At 41.0% G+C, this 18,905-nt stretch overlaps 1 protein-coding gene across 1 annotated transcript in view; it reads left to right on the top strand.

Moving 5' to 3' along the window:
• LOC149451737 (alpha-2-macroglobulin-like protein 1) overlaps nucleotides 1-18,905 on the top strand; it is a 224,293-nt gene that overhangs the window by 9,987 nt on the left and 195,401 nt on the right. The window contains exons 2-3 of the mRNA XM_089690335.1: nucleotides 8,892-9,075; nucleotides 18,335-18,491. Coding sequence (XP_089546461.1) covers nucleotides 8,892-9,075; nucleotides 18,335-18,491 — 341 coding nt within the window. The remainder of the gene's footprint in view (nucleotides 1-8,891; nucleotides 9,076-18,334; nucleotides 18,492-18,905) is intronic.

Below are 18,905 nucleotides of genomic sequence, written 5' to 3'. Positions count from 1 at the left end.
CCAAAGCACATTCTTTTGGGAGTCCATATCACCTGTGAAACATCTAATGATCACATTACAGTAAGTATATACACTATAAACTGTTCAATAATGACACTGTAATTTGACAAAAAAGCTTTATTTAAAAAAAAAAACTTTTATTATAAAAATGCAACTATTTTTGGATTTTTTTTTTACTTTTTTTTTTTAATAAATAACCAAAAAATTGCTATTTTGTCCACAAGCAGTAGATGCATAATGGCAAGACCTTTGTTTTTAGTAAATAACCAAAAAATTGCATTTTTGCCAACATATGTGTTTGCAATTTTAGCAACTTTTGTATTGTCCCTATCTACAGACATTGATAGACCCTTTCATCTTGAGTGGCAGCATGACGGTCATGGCAATGCGGCTGTGGCTCATGAAAGCGAGGAGCAGGTTCTTGGTAGCGTGGATTAGCAGTGGCAGGTAAATAAATTGTTGGTGGAGCATGAAATGCATGCTGTGGAGGTTCATAATTGGGCCACACAAATTGTACACACTTGCAGGTTGGTATGCTGTATAAAAGGCCTGAGGTGTTGGCTGCTGGGGCTAAGTTGATGTCTTCATCATCTTATCACTCTGATGCAGTCATCCTCTTTGATGCTCCTGCCCTCCGAGGTGTACAGTCATGGCCAAAAATATTGGCACACCTGCATTTCTGTCAGATAATGCACCACTTCGTCCAGAAAATTGTTGCAAATACAAATGTTTAAGCATTATCATGTTTATTTCTTTTGTTTGTATTGGTATGACACAAAGTGGAGAAACAAAAGCCAAAAGGCAGTAATTTTTATAACTACAAAAATATTTTTCCTTTGTTCTATTTGCCGTGGCAGATGCCAATTATAGATTCACCCACATAGACATTGGGTCGTATGGGAGCAGCTCAGATTCAAGTATTTTTACATACACATTTGGCCAGATGCTACAAAACAATGAACTGGGCCTGCCACCGAATAGTCCGCTACCAGGAACAAGGGGTCCGACTCTACTTTACGTTTTTGTCGGTGATGAGGCTTTCACTCTCAGTGAACATCTACTGAGGCCCTTGCCAAGTCACTCCTCGGATGTTTAGAGGAGGGTGTTTAATTACTGCCTTACTAGAGCCCATAGGGTTGTGGAGTGTGCTATTGACATTCTGGTGAACAAATTGTTTATTACGCACTCCCATCCAGCTAAATATGCGGAATGGTATCCAAGCAATCAAATCTACATTATCATTGTTCTTGTTCTATTTTGTAGTTCTTATGGTTATAAAATTATATTTTGTCTTTTTTCACTTGCAATTAAGCTAATAAAAAAATTCTGCATATTTTTGAGTTGTGTGTATTTTTTTTTTGGCTGATGTAAAAAAAAAAGAAGAGGAACTGAAAATAAATAAAGATTTTGGGCTTATTCACACTGCAACATATCATTCGCCTCCTATTGTCACTTGTTAGCAACAAGTGAAACATTGGAAACATTCCTCAGAGATTTTGGTCCACGTTGACATGATAGCATCATGCAGTTGCTGCAGATTTGCCGGCTGAATATCCATGAACCGTACAAGGCAGGATGGATCCATGCTTTCATGCTGTTTATGCTAAATTACGACCCTACCATCTGAATGTGGCAGCTGAAATCGAGACTCATCAGACCAGGAAAGTTTTTGTCCAATCTTCTACTGTCAAATAGGTGAGCCTGTACAAATTGTAGCCTCCATTTCCTGTTCTTAGCTGACACGAGTGGCACCCGTGTTGTGCATTCAGAGATGGTATTCTGCATACCTTGGTTGTAACAAGTAGTATTTGAGTTACTTTTGCCTTTCTATCATCTCGAGCTAATCTGCATATCCTCCTCTGACCTGTGTCATCAACAAGGCATCCACACAACTGTCACTCACTGGATATTTTCTCTTTTTTAGGCCATTCTCTGTAAACCCTAGAGATGGTTGTGCGTGAAAATCCTAGTAGATCAGCAGTTTTTTTAAATACTCTATCAGCCCATCTGGCACCAACAACCATGCCATGTTCAAAATCATTTAAATCCCCTTTGAGATTGAACTTCAGCAAGTCATCATCACCAAGTCTAGATGCCTAAATGCACTGAGTTGCTGCCATGTGATTGGCTGATTAGTAATTTGTGTTACCTAGCAATTAAACATGTATACCAAATAAAGTGGCCAGTGAGTGTATATCTATGCAGCACCATCAATCAACAGAATAGAGATTTGTCAGATTCATCAATAATACTATAAAACAAGAAAAAAGAAGGGGCGCACCAGCCTTGCGCATTACCTCAATACAAACTTTATAAAATGTAGCAGATGTATACTCACAAACACCAAACAGACACAGGCATATAACCGACATAAGTCCATGGTCTGGAGTACTGCGCAAATCTCACATGCAAGAGTTAGCAAAATATATATATGTGGTGAGGCCACATGTTCAGCAGTGAGTTAAAAAATATATACATACTGTATATACACCAAGAGGTCACCACCATAAAATTAAATATGCATACAGTATAAGGAAAAAAAAACAGGGAAATCTAGGGTGACCTATCGTTGTATATATATAGAGAATAGATCAAAGATACAGATTGTTATATAAAATACATTACAATTTTTATTCAAGCAAGATATAAAAACGAATTCAGATAGAAAGATAATAATATATGAGTTAAATTGTTTGAGAACTAAAAAATTACGCATTTCACAGTAACAACCGCTTCTTCAGACTTTTATGCTCAAATGTGCCAAATAGCTCTATGAATACAATATATATATATATATATATATATATATATATATACACTGTATATATATATATATATATATATATATATATATATATATATAGAATCAATTTACATGCATGAGTACAAATCATGAATACTTCAAAACTGTCCAAGAAATGGAACAAAATGAACACACAACCCAAAAAAAAGGGGGGGGGGACCAGAACACTTACAAAAACAATATGACGACTCTCAGGATATAATCACCTTCATCCGAACCAAGGGAAGGCTTGTGAGAGAGGCTAAAGATGGATACTCATAGATACCATATCAACAAGTCCAGCGCGCCAACGTGTAAATAGTCTGAAATGCTGAACGTGTCAGTAAAACCATCAAATGGACGCCAAGTCTGGATAGATAATATCCCCCAGACCACATCATACTTACACATATTCAGTAGCATGACTAAAACCCATAAAAGGGAAGTCAGAAGCATACAAATGTGTTACATCAAACAACCATGTCTCTGCTCAGGATGAAAAAAATGAGTATATAGCTCCAGTAAATTAGCACAACAGGGAGGCAAGCCTCAATCCAAATATGAAATGAATGTGTGATTTAGAATAGACTTTCTAATAAAGATAAAGCAAGACACAAGAAATGGAGCAGTCAGTAATGCACAGTAATATCCAACTATATATGGTGAGGCTGCATGTGCAGCAGTGAGGTAAAAAAATTTATACACCAAGAGGTCATCACCCTAAAAAGGAATATACATATAAGAAAAAAAAAAACAGAGATAGCATACTTGGCAGCACATTAAAGATCATGTAAAAGACATTAAGGAAGGAAATTTGGAAAGTCCTATTGGATGACATTTTGCTGAACGACATGCTTACCAAACTGAATCATTGCAATTTTTTGCTGTAGCTCGACTGCACCCCTACATTTGTGGGGGGGATTTTGATCAGCGTATTCTGCAAATTGAGGCAGGGTGGATTTATAGATTGAATTTTGCTGCCCCCCTGGACTAAATGATTCCATAAGCTTTGCTTAATTTTTGACAGACTTAATGTCTTGGTCTGTATTCGACTTTTTGAAGTTGCTTAAAATATCCTTGTACCTCTAGCTTTGCGATAATTAACTCATTATACATTATGTTAAACGTTTTTTATTGCTGTATTTGTTTAGATTGCGAGCTCTATGGGTTCAAGATGCTGTACACCAATCCCTGACTAATTTTGTGTTCTCCCCCCCACCTCCTTTTTTTCCCCATATATTATTTACTTAATTATTGTTGTCTAGTTTTGGGAGTTGATTATCAGCTTCCGTCTGTTGTTATAGGTCATCTAGGATCACTTACTTCCGTTCGGATCATGTCCCCCTGACTTTGTAAGCTTTTGGTGGCCAGATTGTACTCTTTGCTAATATGCATAGGTTTGGCCTTTTTGTTTTTGTCCTCTAGATTTTTGCTCTGTTCAATGTAGGCTTTTAAAAACATTTTTAGCTGTATTTATTTTTGAGCATGCGCGATGTAGTGCTCATGCACCATGACATCATTGTGTATCGGCAAAGTGACAATTTCTGACGTGGGGTCCATTTTAGTTTTTTACTTTGTTTGGTCCACATGGGCTGCTGATCATAACAATACACATGGTAATAATTTAGTATTTTTATCATTGATATTGATACCACCTTCTGTAAGGCTCTCCATGGGGGAAAGGACCACCCTTCTCCACACCCCCTGCTATGGCCACTGATTAATTTAGTGGTGGGCTGGAGAATTTGAGGCAGGTCCTTGGGAGGCACAGGGACTATAAGGATAGGTTTCTAGCCAGCATACTCTCTTTTCCATCTGTGATAGCACATATATTGGAATTATAGCTGTTTTTCGCCTGCTATTATATTTCGGTACTGGCAAGTATCCTACATTGATATATAGTCTTGGATTCTTAGTTGAATATTACTGTGTAGTACTGACTGCTCCATTTCTTATGTCTTGTTTTATCTTTGTTAAAAAGGCTGCTCTAAATCACACATCCATTTCATATTTGGATTGAGGCTTGCCTCCCTGTTGGGCTATTTTACTGGAGCTATACACTAATTTTTTCATCCTTAGCAGAGACATGGTTGTTTGATGTAACACATTTGTATGGTTCTGACTTCCCTTTTATGGGTTTTAGTCATGCTACTGAATATGTGTAAGTATGATGTGGTCTGGGGGATATTATCTATCTAGACTTGGCGTCCATTTGATGGTTTTATTTGGCACGTTCAATCTTTGCAGACTATTTACACGTTGGCGCTCTGGACTTGTTGATATGGTATCTATGAGTACCCATCTTTAGCCTCTCTCATAAGCCTCCCCTTGGTTTGGATAGAGGTGATTATATCTGGAGAGTCGTCATATTGTTTTTGTAAGTGTTCTGCCCCCCCCCCCATTTATTTTTGGGTGGTGTGTTAATTTTGTTCCCTTCATGGGCCAGTTTGAAGTATTCATGATTTGTATACATGCATGTAAATTGATTCTATTTGGCACACTTGAGCATAAAAGTGGTTGTTACCACGAAATGTGTATTTTTTTTTGCTCTGAACAAATGTAACTCCTATATTATCATCTTTGTATCAGAATTCATTTTTATATCTTGTTTGAATAAAAAAATGTGATGTATTTTATATATATATCAATCTGTACTCTTTGATCTGTTCTATTTATATACTGTATACACCAATAGGTCACCCTAGATTTCCCTGTTTTTTTTTTTCTTATATGCATATCCCACAAGCAAGAGGATGCTCGAAAATGGCATATTCTTCCACATATGTCAAATCTGATCTTTTGAGAGCAGGACATTTTTCCTTCTTTTCGGTGACATCCATAGTACTCACTTTTGTTTTCTTTCTATCTCACAGTGAAGGAATCCTATTTTGCATACATTTCTTTGGCAATTTCATGCCATCCTGCTGCTTTGCCTTGCTGTTGTGGTCTGGGTCAGCTGGATCAAGATGAAGATAAATGCATGGCCTCACCAGCTGTATTGGCATCTCAGTTTTCATCACCTTTGCTGCTGTGTTGGATCCAATTTCCTCTTTTGCAGAGCAGCATGGGAAGTCGGTTGTCAAGAGGAGGTGTTTCTAAAAAAAACGTGAGCCACAAAACATGTCAAAAACATGTGCAAAACACAGGACAAATGCAGCAGCATTGAAGTCTATTGGACCAAAAATGCTGCAAGGAAAGAAATCCCTGAGCCTTTCTTATTAACACACCCAAAAGAAACGCATACTGGTGAACATGACTCATAGCAAATCATGTTAAATGGTTTGCACTGCGTTTCTACAAAACGGAGCCCACAGTAAAAAAATGCATAGGTGTGAACCTAGCCTCAGACATGGTTGGCACAAACATAAAATCACAAAAAAAAATCATATGTAAGTTCAAAAAAAGGGCAGGCTTGATGGACTGTTTGTTTTCTTTTCTGCCATCACCCTTCTATGTTTCTGTTTCTTTGCCTGTTGTTGTTCGGCCATTCCCAGTATAAATCATGTGCATGCCTGCTGGAATTACAGAATTCCTGCATCCATTTCCATATCATATAGATGCTAGGAGTGGGCTATGATTGTGCAGTAAAATGTGCGTGCTCTGCAGTCAGTGTACTCACAGAACAGACATAAAAAGATAATCTACCTGCTAGCAGAGGTGTAACTTGATGCTTGTGGGCCCCGATGCAGAAGTTGACCTGGGGCCCCCCACTACCACCCACCGCTTCCACCACGCGCCAAGATACTCTAAGTTATTTCAGATCTTTATTTACAAATTGAGAGGGTAACTCAAATATTTTGGAGAAACTGTCCACATTTAGATATACAGTACCTCTCCAACTATTTTGAATACTTGTAAGAAGATCCTGGCACGGACTCTCTGAGTTTACTGAATCACCTACACAGGGTGACTCGACAAGCGCATTTTCCTTGTGATGCAGTGTAAAGGTTAATTTACGCAATGTGTGGTGAGAGACGTTTTACTGTACACAGAAAACAATTGTTTCTTGTGTGTACCATTCTCACTGCAACACAGCCTGGAACTGTGCTGCAATAAAATGCACTGTACAGAATTGCATGGCACTCTATTGCAGCACATCACGATAATGTACAGCCCCATGAAAGAAGTGTACATTTGTACACTTTAAATAAAGTTTGTCCAAAGCAAAAAAAAAGGAAGCCATGTAATACACTGAATCGCACACCACACTGCCCCTACTGCATCCAGGAGTAGACAGCTGCCAGGCAGGTAAAGCGCTTCGGCAGCTGTCCGCTCTAGTGTAAATACAGCCTTTATCCCAGCGTTTTCAACCCTTTTTTCAGTCAAGACACCCTTTAAAAGTGTGCAAAAACATGAAGTACCCAGTTTTTAACCTCTTAAAGTGGAGTTCCACTGTAGCTGCTGACTTTTAAAACACAGCCAATTACCTGTTCCTCGGTCCAGCGGTGTCTTCACCACCGCTTGTTTCACCGGCAGTCTTCTCTCCCTGGTGCCGGCATCTTCAGTGTGGGCCCCCAGCTGTGACAGCTTGCGGCTTCACAGCCACATGCCCACTGCGCATGCACAAGAAGCGCTGTGCTTTGTGAATGGCCCCATAGTATTCTGGAACCTGTCATATGTCCCAAAAGACTATGGGGAGGGAGGACAACTTTCGCTTCCTATTGCCTAGGTGCCTGTCCTTAATGGGGAGCAGGGGGACAAAGGCTTAAAGTGGAACTTCCCCTTTTAAGTGGAGCTCCACTTTAAGGACCGCCCTATAGCAGATATACTGCTACAGGGCGTCACCTGTGCACAGGATCATGTATATATACATCATTCTGCATTTCTGGGTAGGGGTGCATGCCCTACCTGCGCCACCATTAGCGGCCGTGGATGCCAATTACCCGTTGGTGCACGGTGCTTACCGAGCATCTCCGATGGGGAGGAAGATTGTTTTGTTTTCAAACAATCTTCCTCCCTGTCAGTTCCAGCACACTGCTCGGGATGGCTGTGACCAGTACAGCCATCCACATCAGTGTGCTTACAGTGAAGAACACACCCGCCGCCCCCTAGTAAAACACTCCCAGCACACAGTTAACCCTTTGATCACCCCTCACATTAACCCCTTCCTGCCCAGTGTCATTAGTACAGCGTCAGTGCTTTTAGCACTGATAACGTTATTGGTGTCACTGGGGTGTCAGTGACACCAAGTTAGCTCCCCACCCAAGTGTCAGAATGTCCTTCGCAGTCCCAATAAAAGTCGCTGATCACCGCCATTACTAGTAGAAAAAAAAATCCCATTATCTATACCAAATTTATGACGAAACTTGATTTTTAAATTTTTTTTACTAAACATGTTTAATAGCAAAAAATCAAAAATATTGTTTTTTTTCTCAAAATTGTCGGTTTTTTTTTTTATAGCGCAAAAAATAAAAACGGCACAGGCGATAAAATACCAGCAAAAAAAAAACATTTTGTGGGGAAAAAAGGACATTGATTTCATTTGGGTGTACAGTTGCATGACCGTGCAATTGTCAGTTAAAATACCACAGCACTGTAACGCAAAAAGTCAGGAAGGGGGGTAAATCCTCAAGAAAGCAAGTGGTTACCCATGCTCCTTTTAGCCCCTCCCTTTGTTTACACAATTTGGCCACACCCACTGTTCGCCATGGCTGCACCCAAAGGTGTCCCTGGTCCTTTACAGTCCTACAGTGTATACTACAAAAGAAAAACTGATATGCACCACTGAAGTGTTTGGGATTGGCTTGAAAAAAAGGTGGCAACCCTATTGTGAACCAGAGCCATGAAGCTATAGATGTGCAGTCTGCTAGCATTTTAGGGGTGTGTTCAATGCAAGTCGCCATGTATGTCCTAAGGTTTTCGTTATGACCATTTTAGTTTACAAAATGTATATAAAAATTTCAGTTTCAGCTTTATGCATTCATTACTAAGGTAAACTGCAATCCTATATGATGCTTCATAACATAGTTGTTTGATGGTGCTCTTTAGGGACAAATCTAAAATGTTTTTAGATTTAAGTTGTATTTTTTTATATTGTCATTTTTTTTTAATGCAAAATACCACCTTACAATGTATCTATAACACTTCTGGTTATCTCATTCCTTTACAGTTATTATATGGTCACCCTTCCAGCTCAGATGCTCTATCCTTCACAAGAGAGAGCATGTGTTCTCATTCTCCACCTGCAGGGGGAGATCAAACTGAAAATGGAACTAAAGAAAAATGACGCCATTTATCAAGTAGCTGAAGATACGATAAACACCCCTAATTATGCACACTGTTATTCCTTCCAGGTAGGTACCTGACCATATATTGGCCATACATTTTGCTATATTGATTTGCTTTCCATAACTGGTCAGTGTAGGGTTAAACACAGCTACTATCAAGAGCATACACAAGAGCTGGGACTACTCCCCATAACTTCCTAGCGAGGTGTTAAAGGTGAAGTGAAGGCAAACTGTAAAATATACAGATGCACATAAGGGAGTAGAGGAAAGAGAGAGGTGCGCCAGACTAAGTGCAGTAAATTCATAACAGTTTATTGCACACAAGATATTAAAAACTCACGGGACGTGGGTAAATATCAGGCAGAGTGAGAGGTCTGATGAAAAGGCTGGTTGCCTTGAAACGCATCACCGCCCCCTTGGACGACTCCCAGCAACGTCCTGACGTCACTTCCGCTTGGTGGCCATCTTGGATGCGCCTCAAGCTGGCCCCATCACCCACGCTGATGTGAGAGACCAGCAGCGCCCTCCCTGAGCACGGTTCTTCCCTGCACCGCGACTACTGCGCCTGCCGTCCTCGTTCCTTCCTGTGGGACCCGCCTAGAGCGCCAGCCATTGTGAATACCCTGGCACTGCAGCCATCCGCCAGTGATGTGCAGCTCAGATGACGTCCTCCTTCTTATACCTGATGCCTGATATTTACCCACATCCTGTGAGTTTTTAATATCTTGTGTGCAATAAACTGTTATGAATTTACTGCACTTAGTCTGGCGCACCTCTCTCTTTCCTCTACTCCTCTACTACAGAGTCCGGTTTACTCTAGAGAGTGCAAGCCTCACGACGGTGTCTACATTGCAGCTTTGTATATATATATATATATATATATATATATATACAGTCATGGCCGAAATTGTTGGCACCCTTGATATTTTTCCTGAAAATCAAGTATTTCACACAAAAAAGGTATTGCATTAACACATGTTTTGCTATACACATGTTTATTCCCTTTGTATGTATTGGAACAAATATAAAACAGAGGCAGAAAAGCAAATATGACATAATGTCACACAAAACCCCAAAAATGGGCTGGACAAAAGTATTGGCACCCTTAACTTAATATTTGGTTGCACACCCTTTGGAAAACATAACTGAAATCAGTCGCTTCCTATAACCATCAATAAGCTTCTGACACCTCTCACCCGGAATTTTGGACCACTCTTCCTTTGCAAACAGCTCCAGGTCTCTCTTATTGGAAGGACACCTTTTCCCAACAGCAATTTTAAGATCTCTCCACAGGTGTTCAATGGGATTTAGATCTGGGCTCATTGCTGGCCACTTCAGAACTCTCCAGCGCTTCTTTGCCATCCATTTCTGAGTGCTTTTTGACGTATGTTTGGGGTCATTGTCCTGCTGGAAGACCCAGGATCTTGGACGCAAACCCAGCTTTCTGACACTGGGCCCTACAGTGCGACCCAAAATCCTTTGGTAATCCTCAGATTTCATGATGCCTTGCACACAGTCAAGGCACCCAGTGCCAGAGGCAGCAAAACAACCCCAAAACATCATTGAACCTCCACCATATTTTACCGTAGGTACTGTGTTTTGTTCTTTGTAGGCCTCATTCCGTTTTCGGTAAACAGTAGAATGATGTGCTTTACCGAAAAGCTCTATCTTGGTCTCATCTGTCCACAAGACGTTTTCCCAGAAGGCTTTTGGCTTACTCAAGTACATTTTGGCAAACTGTAGTCTTGCTTTTTTATGTCTCTGTGTCAGCAGTGGGGTCCTCCTGGGTCTCCTGCCATAGCGTTTCATTTCATTTAAATGTCGACGGATAGTTCGCGCTGACACTGATGCTCCCTGAGCCTGCAGGACAGCTTGAATGTCTTTGGAACATGTTTGGGGCTGCTTATCCACCATCCGGACTATTCTGCGTTGCAATCTTTCATCAATTTTCCTCATCCGTCCACGACCAGGGAGATTAGCTACAGTGCCATGGGTTGCAAACTTCTTGATAATGTTGCGCACTGTGGACAAAGGCAAATCTAGTTCTCTGGAGATGGACTTGTAACCTTGAGATTGTTGATATTTTGCCACAATTTTGGTTCTCAGGTCCTCAGACAGTTCTCGTCTCCTCTTTCTGTTGTCCATGCTTAGTGTGGCACAGACAGACACACAATGCAAAGGTTAAGTGAACGTCTCTCCTTTTTATCTGCTTTCAGGTGTGATTTCTATATTGCCCACACCTGTTACTTGCCCCAGGTGAGTTTACAGGAGCATCACATGCTTGTAACATTCTTATTTATCCGCAGTTGTGAAAGGGTGCCAATACTTTTGTCCAGCCCATTTTTGGAGGTTTGTGTGACATTATGTCGAATTTGCTTTCTTTCCTCCCTTTTTTTGTTTTGTCCCAATACACACAAAGGGAATAAACATGTGTATAGCAAAACATGTGTTAATGCAATACGTTTCGTGAGAAATACATGATTTCCTGGAGAAATATCAAGGGTGCCAACAATTTCGGCCATGACTGTATATATATATACACACACATATATATACCATCTATTCCAACCCAGTACTGTCTGTACTACAAGTCTTCTTCCCCCCTCCACCCTCCTCTTACTACTCAAGCTGCACAATCCACCCTGTACTCCCATTACACTATATATAATCATATGCCCCACCTCCTGTTTTATTTCATTTTTTAAAACTGAACTATTTTTATATCGCCTAAGACTTTCTGTGTGAACTCTATACCCACCACCACCTCTCTTGCGCCAATTACATCTTCTGTTTGTCACATAAGGGAGCTGGTTTAACTACACAATCGTGCCAGAATTGACAGTCAGGTAGATGACACCACTTTCTCAGAAACAGTTGTATCATCTCACCACCACCAGCCTTCTAGTATGAAGGAGTAGCAGTAGAATGATGACGTAACCTGTCTGTTCTCTTTGCTCTCTTCTTCTATCATTTTCCAAAATTGACCTGACCAGAGGAATAATATGCGTGCAAGAGAACCAGGCGAAATGCTCAGTTTCAGATGGGTGGGTAATGATAGCTTATGACCTTCCATGATTTTTCTGTGCTGCAGTTTAGTACAGCCAGGTCATCCCCCTGCCCTCAGCCTGTGACCGGACTAGGAAAAAACAGCAAACAGGGCTTGTTCACATTCTAACTCTTACCATATGCTGCTATAGTTTTAGTATAGGTGTTTGACAGGCGATAATGAGCTTTAGTGTGGCCATTACACAGGCATTAATGAGCTTTAGTATGGGCACTAGACAGGCGGTAATGAGCTTTAGTGTGGCCATTAGACAGGCATTAATGAGCTTTAGTATGGGCACTAGACAGGCTGTAATGAGCTTTAGTATGGGCATTAGACAGGTGGTAATGAGCTTGTTGGAGATACAACAGCATGTACTATATAGTATTGTGTGTTAATATCACTTGACCAGTAGATGGCACTGTACACTAAGGTTACTAGTTGTGCATATGTGTAAAACTTGTTGGTTCTCTCTCTTCTCTTCCTCTCTTCAAAAACCAAGATGTCTGCTGAAATATGTTGTATGTTTGCAACTTAAGCCACACAAGTAAAACATTGTTCTGCCTCATCACAAGCTACCAGTGTCTTCTCTAACACATAACCAACAGAGCGTTAGTATGGTCATTAGACAGGTGTTTACGAGCTTTAGTATGGGAATTAGACAGGTGGTAATGAGCTTTAGTATGGGCATTAGACAGGTGTTTACGAGCTTTAGTATGGGCATTAGACTGGTGTTTACGAGCTTTAGTATGGGCTTTAGACTGGCTTTTTATAAGAGTTAAAAACGCTACCCAAACTCCCTATGTGCAGATTTACAGCATTTTATAAGTGTTTTACAAGCATTAAAGCCACAACACAAATGCCTATAATAAACTGTAATGTTATTAATGTGCTGCAACTGCACCACAAATGCCTGCCAGCGGGTTTGTGGAGCGTCACCATAGACATGATTGGGAGGGGTTGAAAGGCTTCAAACTCCTCCTGACTCGACATGATTCTTAAATTTTGAAGCAAAGCTAAGCTAACGCTTCATGTTTTGATAATGTGAACAGCACTGTGTGCTGTCCATAGTACCATTTGCATAGGCATTTTAGGAGAGTTAAAAACACCCCTCAAACACATGCTCTCAATGCCAGTGTGAACTAGGCCTTATTCAGCCCTATTGTACTCCCTTCTCTTCTTCTGTGGGCATGCTCCTTGTCATTACATGAGCACTGCAACACAGTTGATTGGTTGCTGGTATTTTTCCACCCAATCTGTGTGCTGCTGTACAGGATATTACAAGAGGCAGATACTAAGTCAAATTCAGATGCTTAACCACCTGGTAACCATGCTATAGTGCGCTTACCCAGTTTTGGAAGGGCATCATATGACGTCCTCCCAGAACGCACCCTCCCACGCACCCCCAGGGGCACACATCCAGCAATCTCCATCATCGCTGTGTCCTACGGACACAGCTGATCACGTGATGAGGTAAAAGGCCAATCACAGTTGCGGTTTACCACGTGATCAGCTGTATCCAATGACACAGCAGATCACGGAGTAAATACAGTTGCCGGTTATTGTCAGCACTTTCCTCACGCTGCCACAATGTGAGGAAAGTACTGCCAATAACTGGCAGCTGTCAGAGGAGATCGGCACTGATGATCAGTACCCTGATGATCAGAGCCCCCCATCAGTGCCGCCAGTCAGTGCCATCAGTCAGTGCTGCCAGTCAGGGCTGTCAGTCAGTGCCAGTAGTCAGCGCCACCAGTCAGTGGATGCCCATCAGTGCCACCTATCAGTGCCCATCATTGCTGCATATCAGTGCAGCATCATCAATGCCCACCAGTGCCACCTCATCAGTGCAGCCTATCAGTGCCCATCAGTGCTGCCTATCAGTGCTCCTCAGTGCTGCCTATCACTGCTGCCTATCAGTACAACTTCATCAACACACATCAGTGAAGGAGAAAAATTACCTGTTTGCAAAATGTTATAATAGAAACAAAAACTTTTTTTGTTCTTTTTTTTATTTATAGTGCAAAAATAAAACACCCAGTAGTGATTAAAAGTGATTAAAAGAAAGCTCTATTTGTGTAAAAAAAAATTATAAAAATTTTGTATGGGTATAATGTTGCTTTTTTTTAACTTTTATTTGATTCTCCAGTGCAAAAAGAACAACACATTTCTAAAATTATTTCACTTATACATATTCCATATTACCCCAATATGACCCACAGAAAACAAAATGATTTAGTTGATAATACCGCCACTCATCAAATGTGATAAATAAATCTTTTTTTTTTTTTAAGTTTTGAAAAGTGTAAAATTTCCATGCATTCAATATACAGTATCCTTCAAGCATGCATTCTTATCCTTTAACCATTTCTCAGAAATATTATCCTTCCCCAAAAGGAAATACTCTGTTCCCACCAAGGGAGTCAATATTGAATTACATTTCCATCCTTTTTGGCTATACATTCTATCCCATATACTCAAGACTTTCCTTGTCAGTGAACTAATGTTAACTTATGTGGAATCCATACCTTACTTAAAATCCCTTCCATCTTCACCCATCCTTTCCCTTGTCAGTTAAATGTCCAATCTACTATTCGTGATAAAATCACTGCTAGATAGTAATTCCTTACATTAGTTAAGCCCAAACCCCCATTCCCTTTTTCTCTACCCAGGACCTCATAACTAATTCTCGGTTTCTTATTTGCCCATATAAATCTAGTAATCATCTTCTTTATTATCCCCAAAAAAGATCCTGGGAGGTGAACTGGAAGCATGTGGAACGTTTGGCATTATCACCATCTGTACCAGATTTATACATCCTATCCAAGAGGCTCCTCCCTTTGAAAGTCTCCTTAGTTCTTCCTTAATTGGAACCTCTAAAATTATTGCCTGGTGTCTGGAGGAGAACCCAGAAAAGTGTGTGGTGCTGAGCCGTCCAGGAAATGACTGGCTGGAGAAACAGGTTGAGCAGATGTTAGCAGCCAGCATACCTGACCAGAAAGGAAGCATCATCGATATCAGAAGCAATCCAGATGCATCCAATATATTGGTGTTGATTGAGTGGGAAAAAGGGATCCCTCTTTGCTTGAAGAGAAGAGTATACACCTGACAGACACAATAATGGTACCAGTGTTCAAATCTGGTGTCAATGAAGCAAATGGAGAAAATTCATTTCATTCATTCATTCATTGATTTTGAATGAATCATTCATTCATTCATTCATTTCATTTATTAGGGGGATATAGTTTGCCTGATATATACTATTTGTTGAGGGGGTTAATTTTACTCCCAAGTATCCTATTTCCTTTTCCCTCCAAATAAATGGAAACTCTTTTGTAGACTCAACTTCTCTGACATTGGAAGATTGATATTTAATATTTCTGATTTTACTAGGTTTATTTTCAAGTTTGATAGCTCACCATACTCTTTTAATACGCTGATTAAATTAAGCAACGTTATTATAGGTTTAACAATCTTAAACAACATATCATCTGCATATGCGGCTACTTTACGCTCCACTTCACCTATCTTTATTCCCGCTATATCTACACACTTCCTTACCCTCACCAGAACAGGTTCCAAAGACGGTACAAACAACCAGGGAGAGGGGGGGCATCCTTGCCTAATACCGTTATACATTTTGAATAACCGAGAAAGCTTTCCACTACCCTCTGTCTCTTTACAGTATCGGCTACTTCCCATTCTTCTTTAGTCTGGAGGGCTTGGTCAACCCTTGTATCGAAGTCATCTTCCCCTAGGGGTGTAGGAGTTCTTCCAGAGAAGAATCTTAGTCTCCGATAGTTGTGACTAGTAAAAGAGGCAGAGTTTTTCAGTAAAGTCTGTATGAACTTCGCTTGTTCAGCAAGTGAAGCGGCAGATATGCTTCCCCCAGTAGAGTGGCAGTGGACAACTCATGTCTCAGGGGTACCTTTCTGTGAATTTTCTCCATTTGCTTCATTGACACCAGATTTGAACACTGGTACCATTATTGTGTCTGTCAGGTGTATACTCTTCTCTTCAAGCAAAGAGGGATCCCTTTTTCCCACTCAATCAACACCAATATATTGGATGCATCTGGATTGCTTCTGATATCGATGATGCTTCCTTTCTGGTCGGGTATGCTGGCTGCTAACATCTGCTCAACCTGTTTCTCCAGCCAGTCATTTCCTGGACGGCTCAGCACCACACACTTCTCTGGGTTCTCCTCCAGACACCAGGCAATAATTTTAGAGGTTCCATTCTTTCTTTCTGTGGTTCACAGATTCTCTGAACAGTGATATCCCAGATGAGCTCCCACATGTAGCGCTACCCCCTTAAGGGTTAGTTAGTAATTATTTAGCTCCCTGTCAATCTGGACCTCTCATTGAAAGCCCACCTTCTGCTGACACCACCGTGCTCTAGTGACCCATATAAATTACACCTGTAAAATGGACTGGAGTAGTGTAAACCAAAATGAAGTTTATATTGGAATTGGAGGTAACTGAGTTAATAATAAGAAAATAACACTGATATGGACAGCAAGAATGATCATTTTTGGCAATTGTGAGAAAAAGTAACAACATTCACAATAAAGCAACAGTAACTATAAGCAGGCCTTCTTTCAGAAATAATCCACTGCCTCCAGTCTGAGGGGACTGTTGAATTCCCAGTGAGCAAGAATGACTATCAATAACAGATAAGCTTACCATGGGTCATAAGAACTAGATAACAAGGATTAAATGTGACATTAAGAGAATTCTCAGTAATAATTGGCAGTGTCCCCTTAAGAGCTCTATAATGTCTTATGTGCGCTTGTTGGGGTCTAATTGGTGTGAAGTTGGTCAAGAGGTGGATTATAGTTCCTCAGGGTGGTTACATCATAGATAGTGAGGAAAAGGGAGGGGATTTAACACTTCCCTGATTGATGGTAAATAGTTGGTGTAAGGTTCTCTTTAAGATCTCTAACCATGAATTGAGCTTGAAGTAGTAAATAGCAACAATTGGCATAAATGTCTATGGACAATGACAACTCCCTCTGAATGTCAAAGGCAAAAGATAAACAGTAGTAGGAATCCTGCTCTGCAGAAAGGGAAAAGGACTGGTTGATTCAGTTGGCACTGCTGTATCTTGATCTGTAACTGTATCAGGGGCGGACTGACCATTTGGAAACTCCAGCACTGCCCGAGGGCCCAGGGTAAGTATGAGGCCCCATGAGATGCCCCTGGTACCTTTTTCATAGGCTTTTTTGAGTTTGGGCAAGGACACAGGGGCCCCATGATCCCCTATTGCCCGTGGGCCCCAAGAGTTGTCAGTCCGCCCCTGAACTGTATATCTTGCAGCTTGACTGATAAATGTACTACAGATGTATTCCAACAATAGCGCTGTTATAACTAGGCCGCAAACTGGGGTAACTGTATGTAATGTTCACAACTATGTGATAACTGAGGTGACAAACTATCAATGTTCACTGACAATGAATGCATGGGTATCTCTCACCCGAACCACGTGGTTTGGCAGATTTCCCCAATCAGTCTTTCCCAATGAACCGAGACAGTCCACGGGCTCTCTGGTTAAGACTTGGCGTTCTGCTCTTTCTCCTAGTGTCAGAGTGGCCTGCTTAGCAGCATGGCAAGCCAGGCGGTCAGTGAGTTATTTCTGCTCTCTCTCTCTTTCCAATTCTGGCTCCGCAGTCTAGTTCACCACTTCAGCCGTCAGCACATCTCCCCCTCCTTCAATCTTCCTCCAGACTCTCCTCACCAATCTCCGGGGCTCTGATATTTATATGCCCCCACCCACACTACTATGCTACCACACTTGGCTTGCAGTTGCAAAGTAGTCCTGCAATGTGAAATTGCTGTTCGGTGATTAAAAACAGGTGTCAAGAGACCTCAGTAGCACCTCCTGAATGATTGTCAGATGCTGCTATACTGCACTCTGAAAAGTGGTCCACTGCAGAACGCTTTTTATAGCGCAGAGAGCATTACCGCCAGTGTAAAAGAACCCTTAGACTGTACTTTTACCAGACTGCCCTAAATTTGGGGTAAAATGGCATCAGAATGGTCATGATATGCTGAAAATATTTATAAAATTTGCACAATTTGGTGTGGCCTGAAATTACAGGAACAAATTCTATGCATAGGGCACGAAAATCCCTGATTATACCTCTTCACCCAGCAATTACGTCTGTACTAGGAACCCACATGTATTACATTTTGGTAGGACAAGTATGGATATTATATAGACATTGTTAGAACTTTATAAAGATCTTACTCAATATCAACTGTGGTCTGAATGATATTCTGCCAGATTCCTGCTACTGTGGACTCTGAGGTCTGGTTGTTCCATGTTTCTATGGATGGGGATCACTTGCACCTGGAGAAGACCAAGAAAATCCTAATCTTCCAAATGTCCCTTGTGACATTCATCCAGACAGATAAACCCAGCTATAAACCTGGTCAGACAGGTAAGTCGTAAAATACTCAGTAAACTGCAATTCAACACCATTTCTTGGAAGGCTTTAAATTCATTGCTGATAACTAGCCCTGGTACATCATAATGGTGTGTTATAGGACATCAGTGCACCCTTTAACAGGTTCCCGCCTGGCCTATAGCCAGATGGCGGCCTGCAAAACCCCTCGTCCCTCCAGGTGGACGCCATATGGAGTCCTTTCAGGCATGTGCAGTTTGCAAGCCCGCAGAGCCGCGCATCGGTGCGATCTGTCACTGGCCATGTACCTCCGACATGGCCGATGACAGATCTGAGTACCGGCCCTGTTGCCGGTACCATGTGACCTGCTGTGACCAAGAAGAACAATTATTTATTTGCAAACTTTTATAACAGAAACAAAGAAAAACGTGGTTTTTTTCAAATTTGTTG

Source organism: Staurois parvus, unplaced genomic scaffold (assembly GCF_062004578.1).
Source record: "Staurois parvus isolate SC_StPar_1 unplaced genomic scaffold, SC_StPar_1.0 ptg000525l, whole genome shotgun sequence".
Taxonomy (NCBI): Eukaryota; Metazoa; Chordata; class Amphibia; order Anura; family Ranidae; genus Staurois; species Staurois parvus.
The sequence above is the reverse complement of the archived record's forward strand: the minus strand, read 5'-3'. Positions and strand labels throughout refer to the sequence as shown.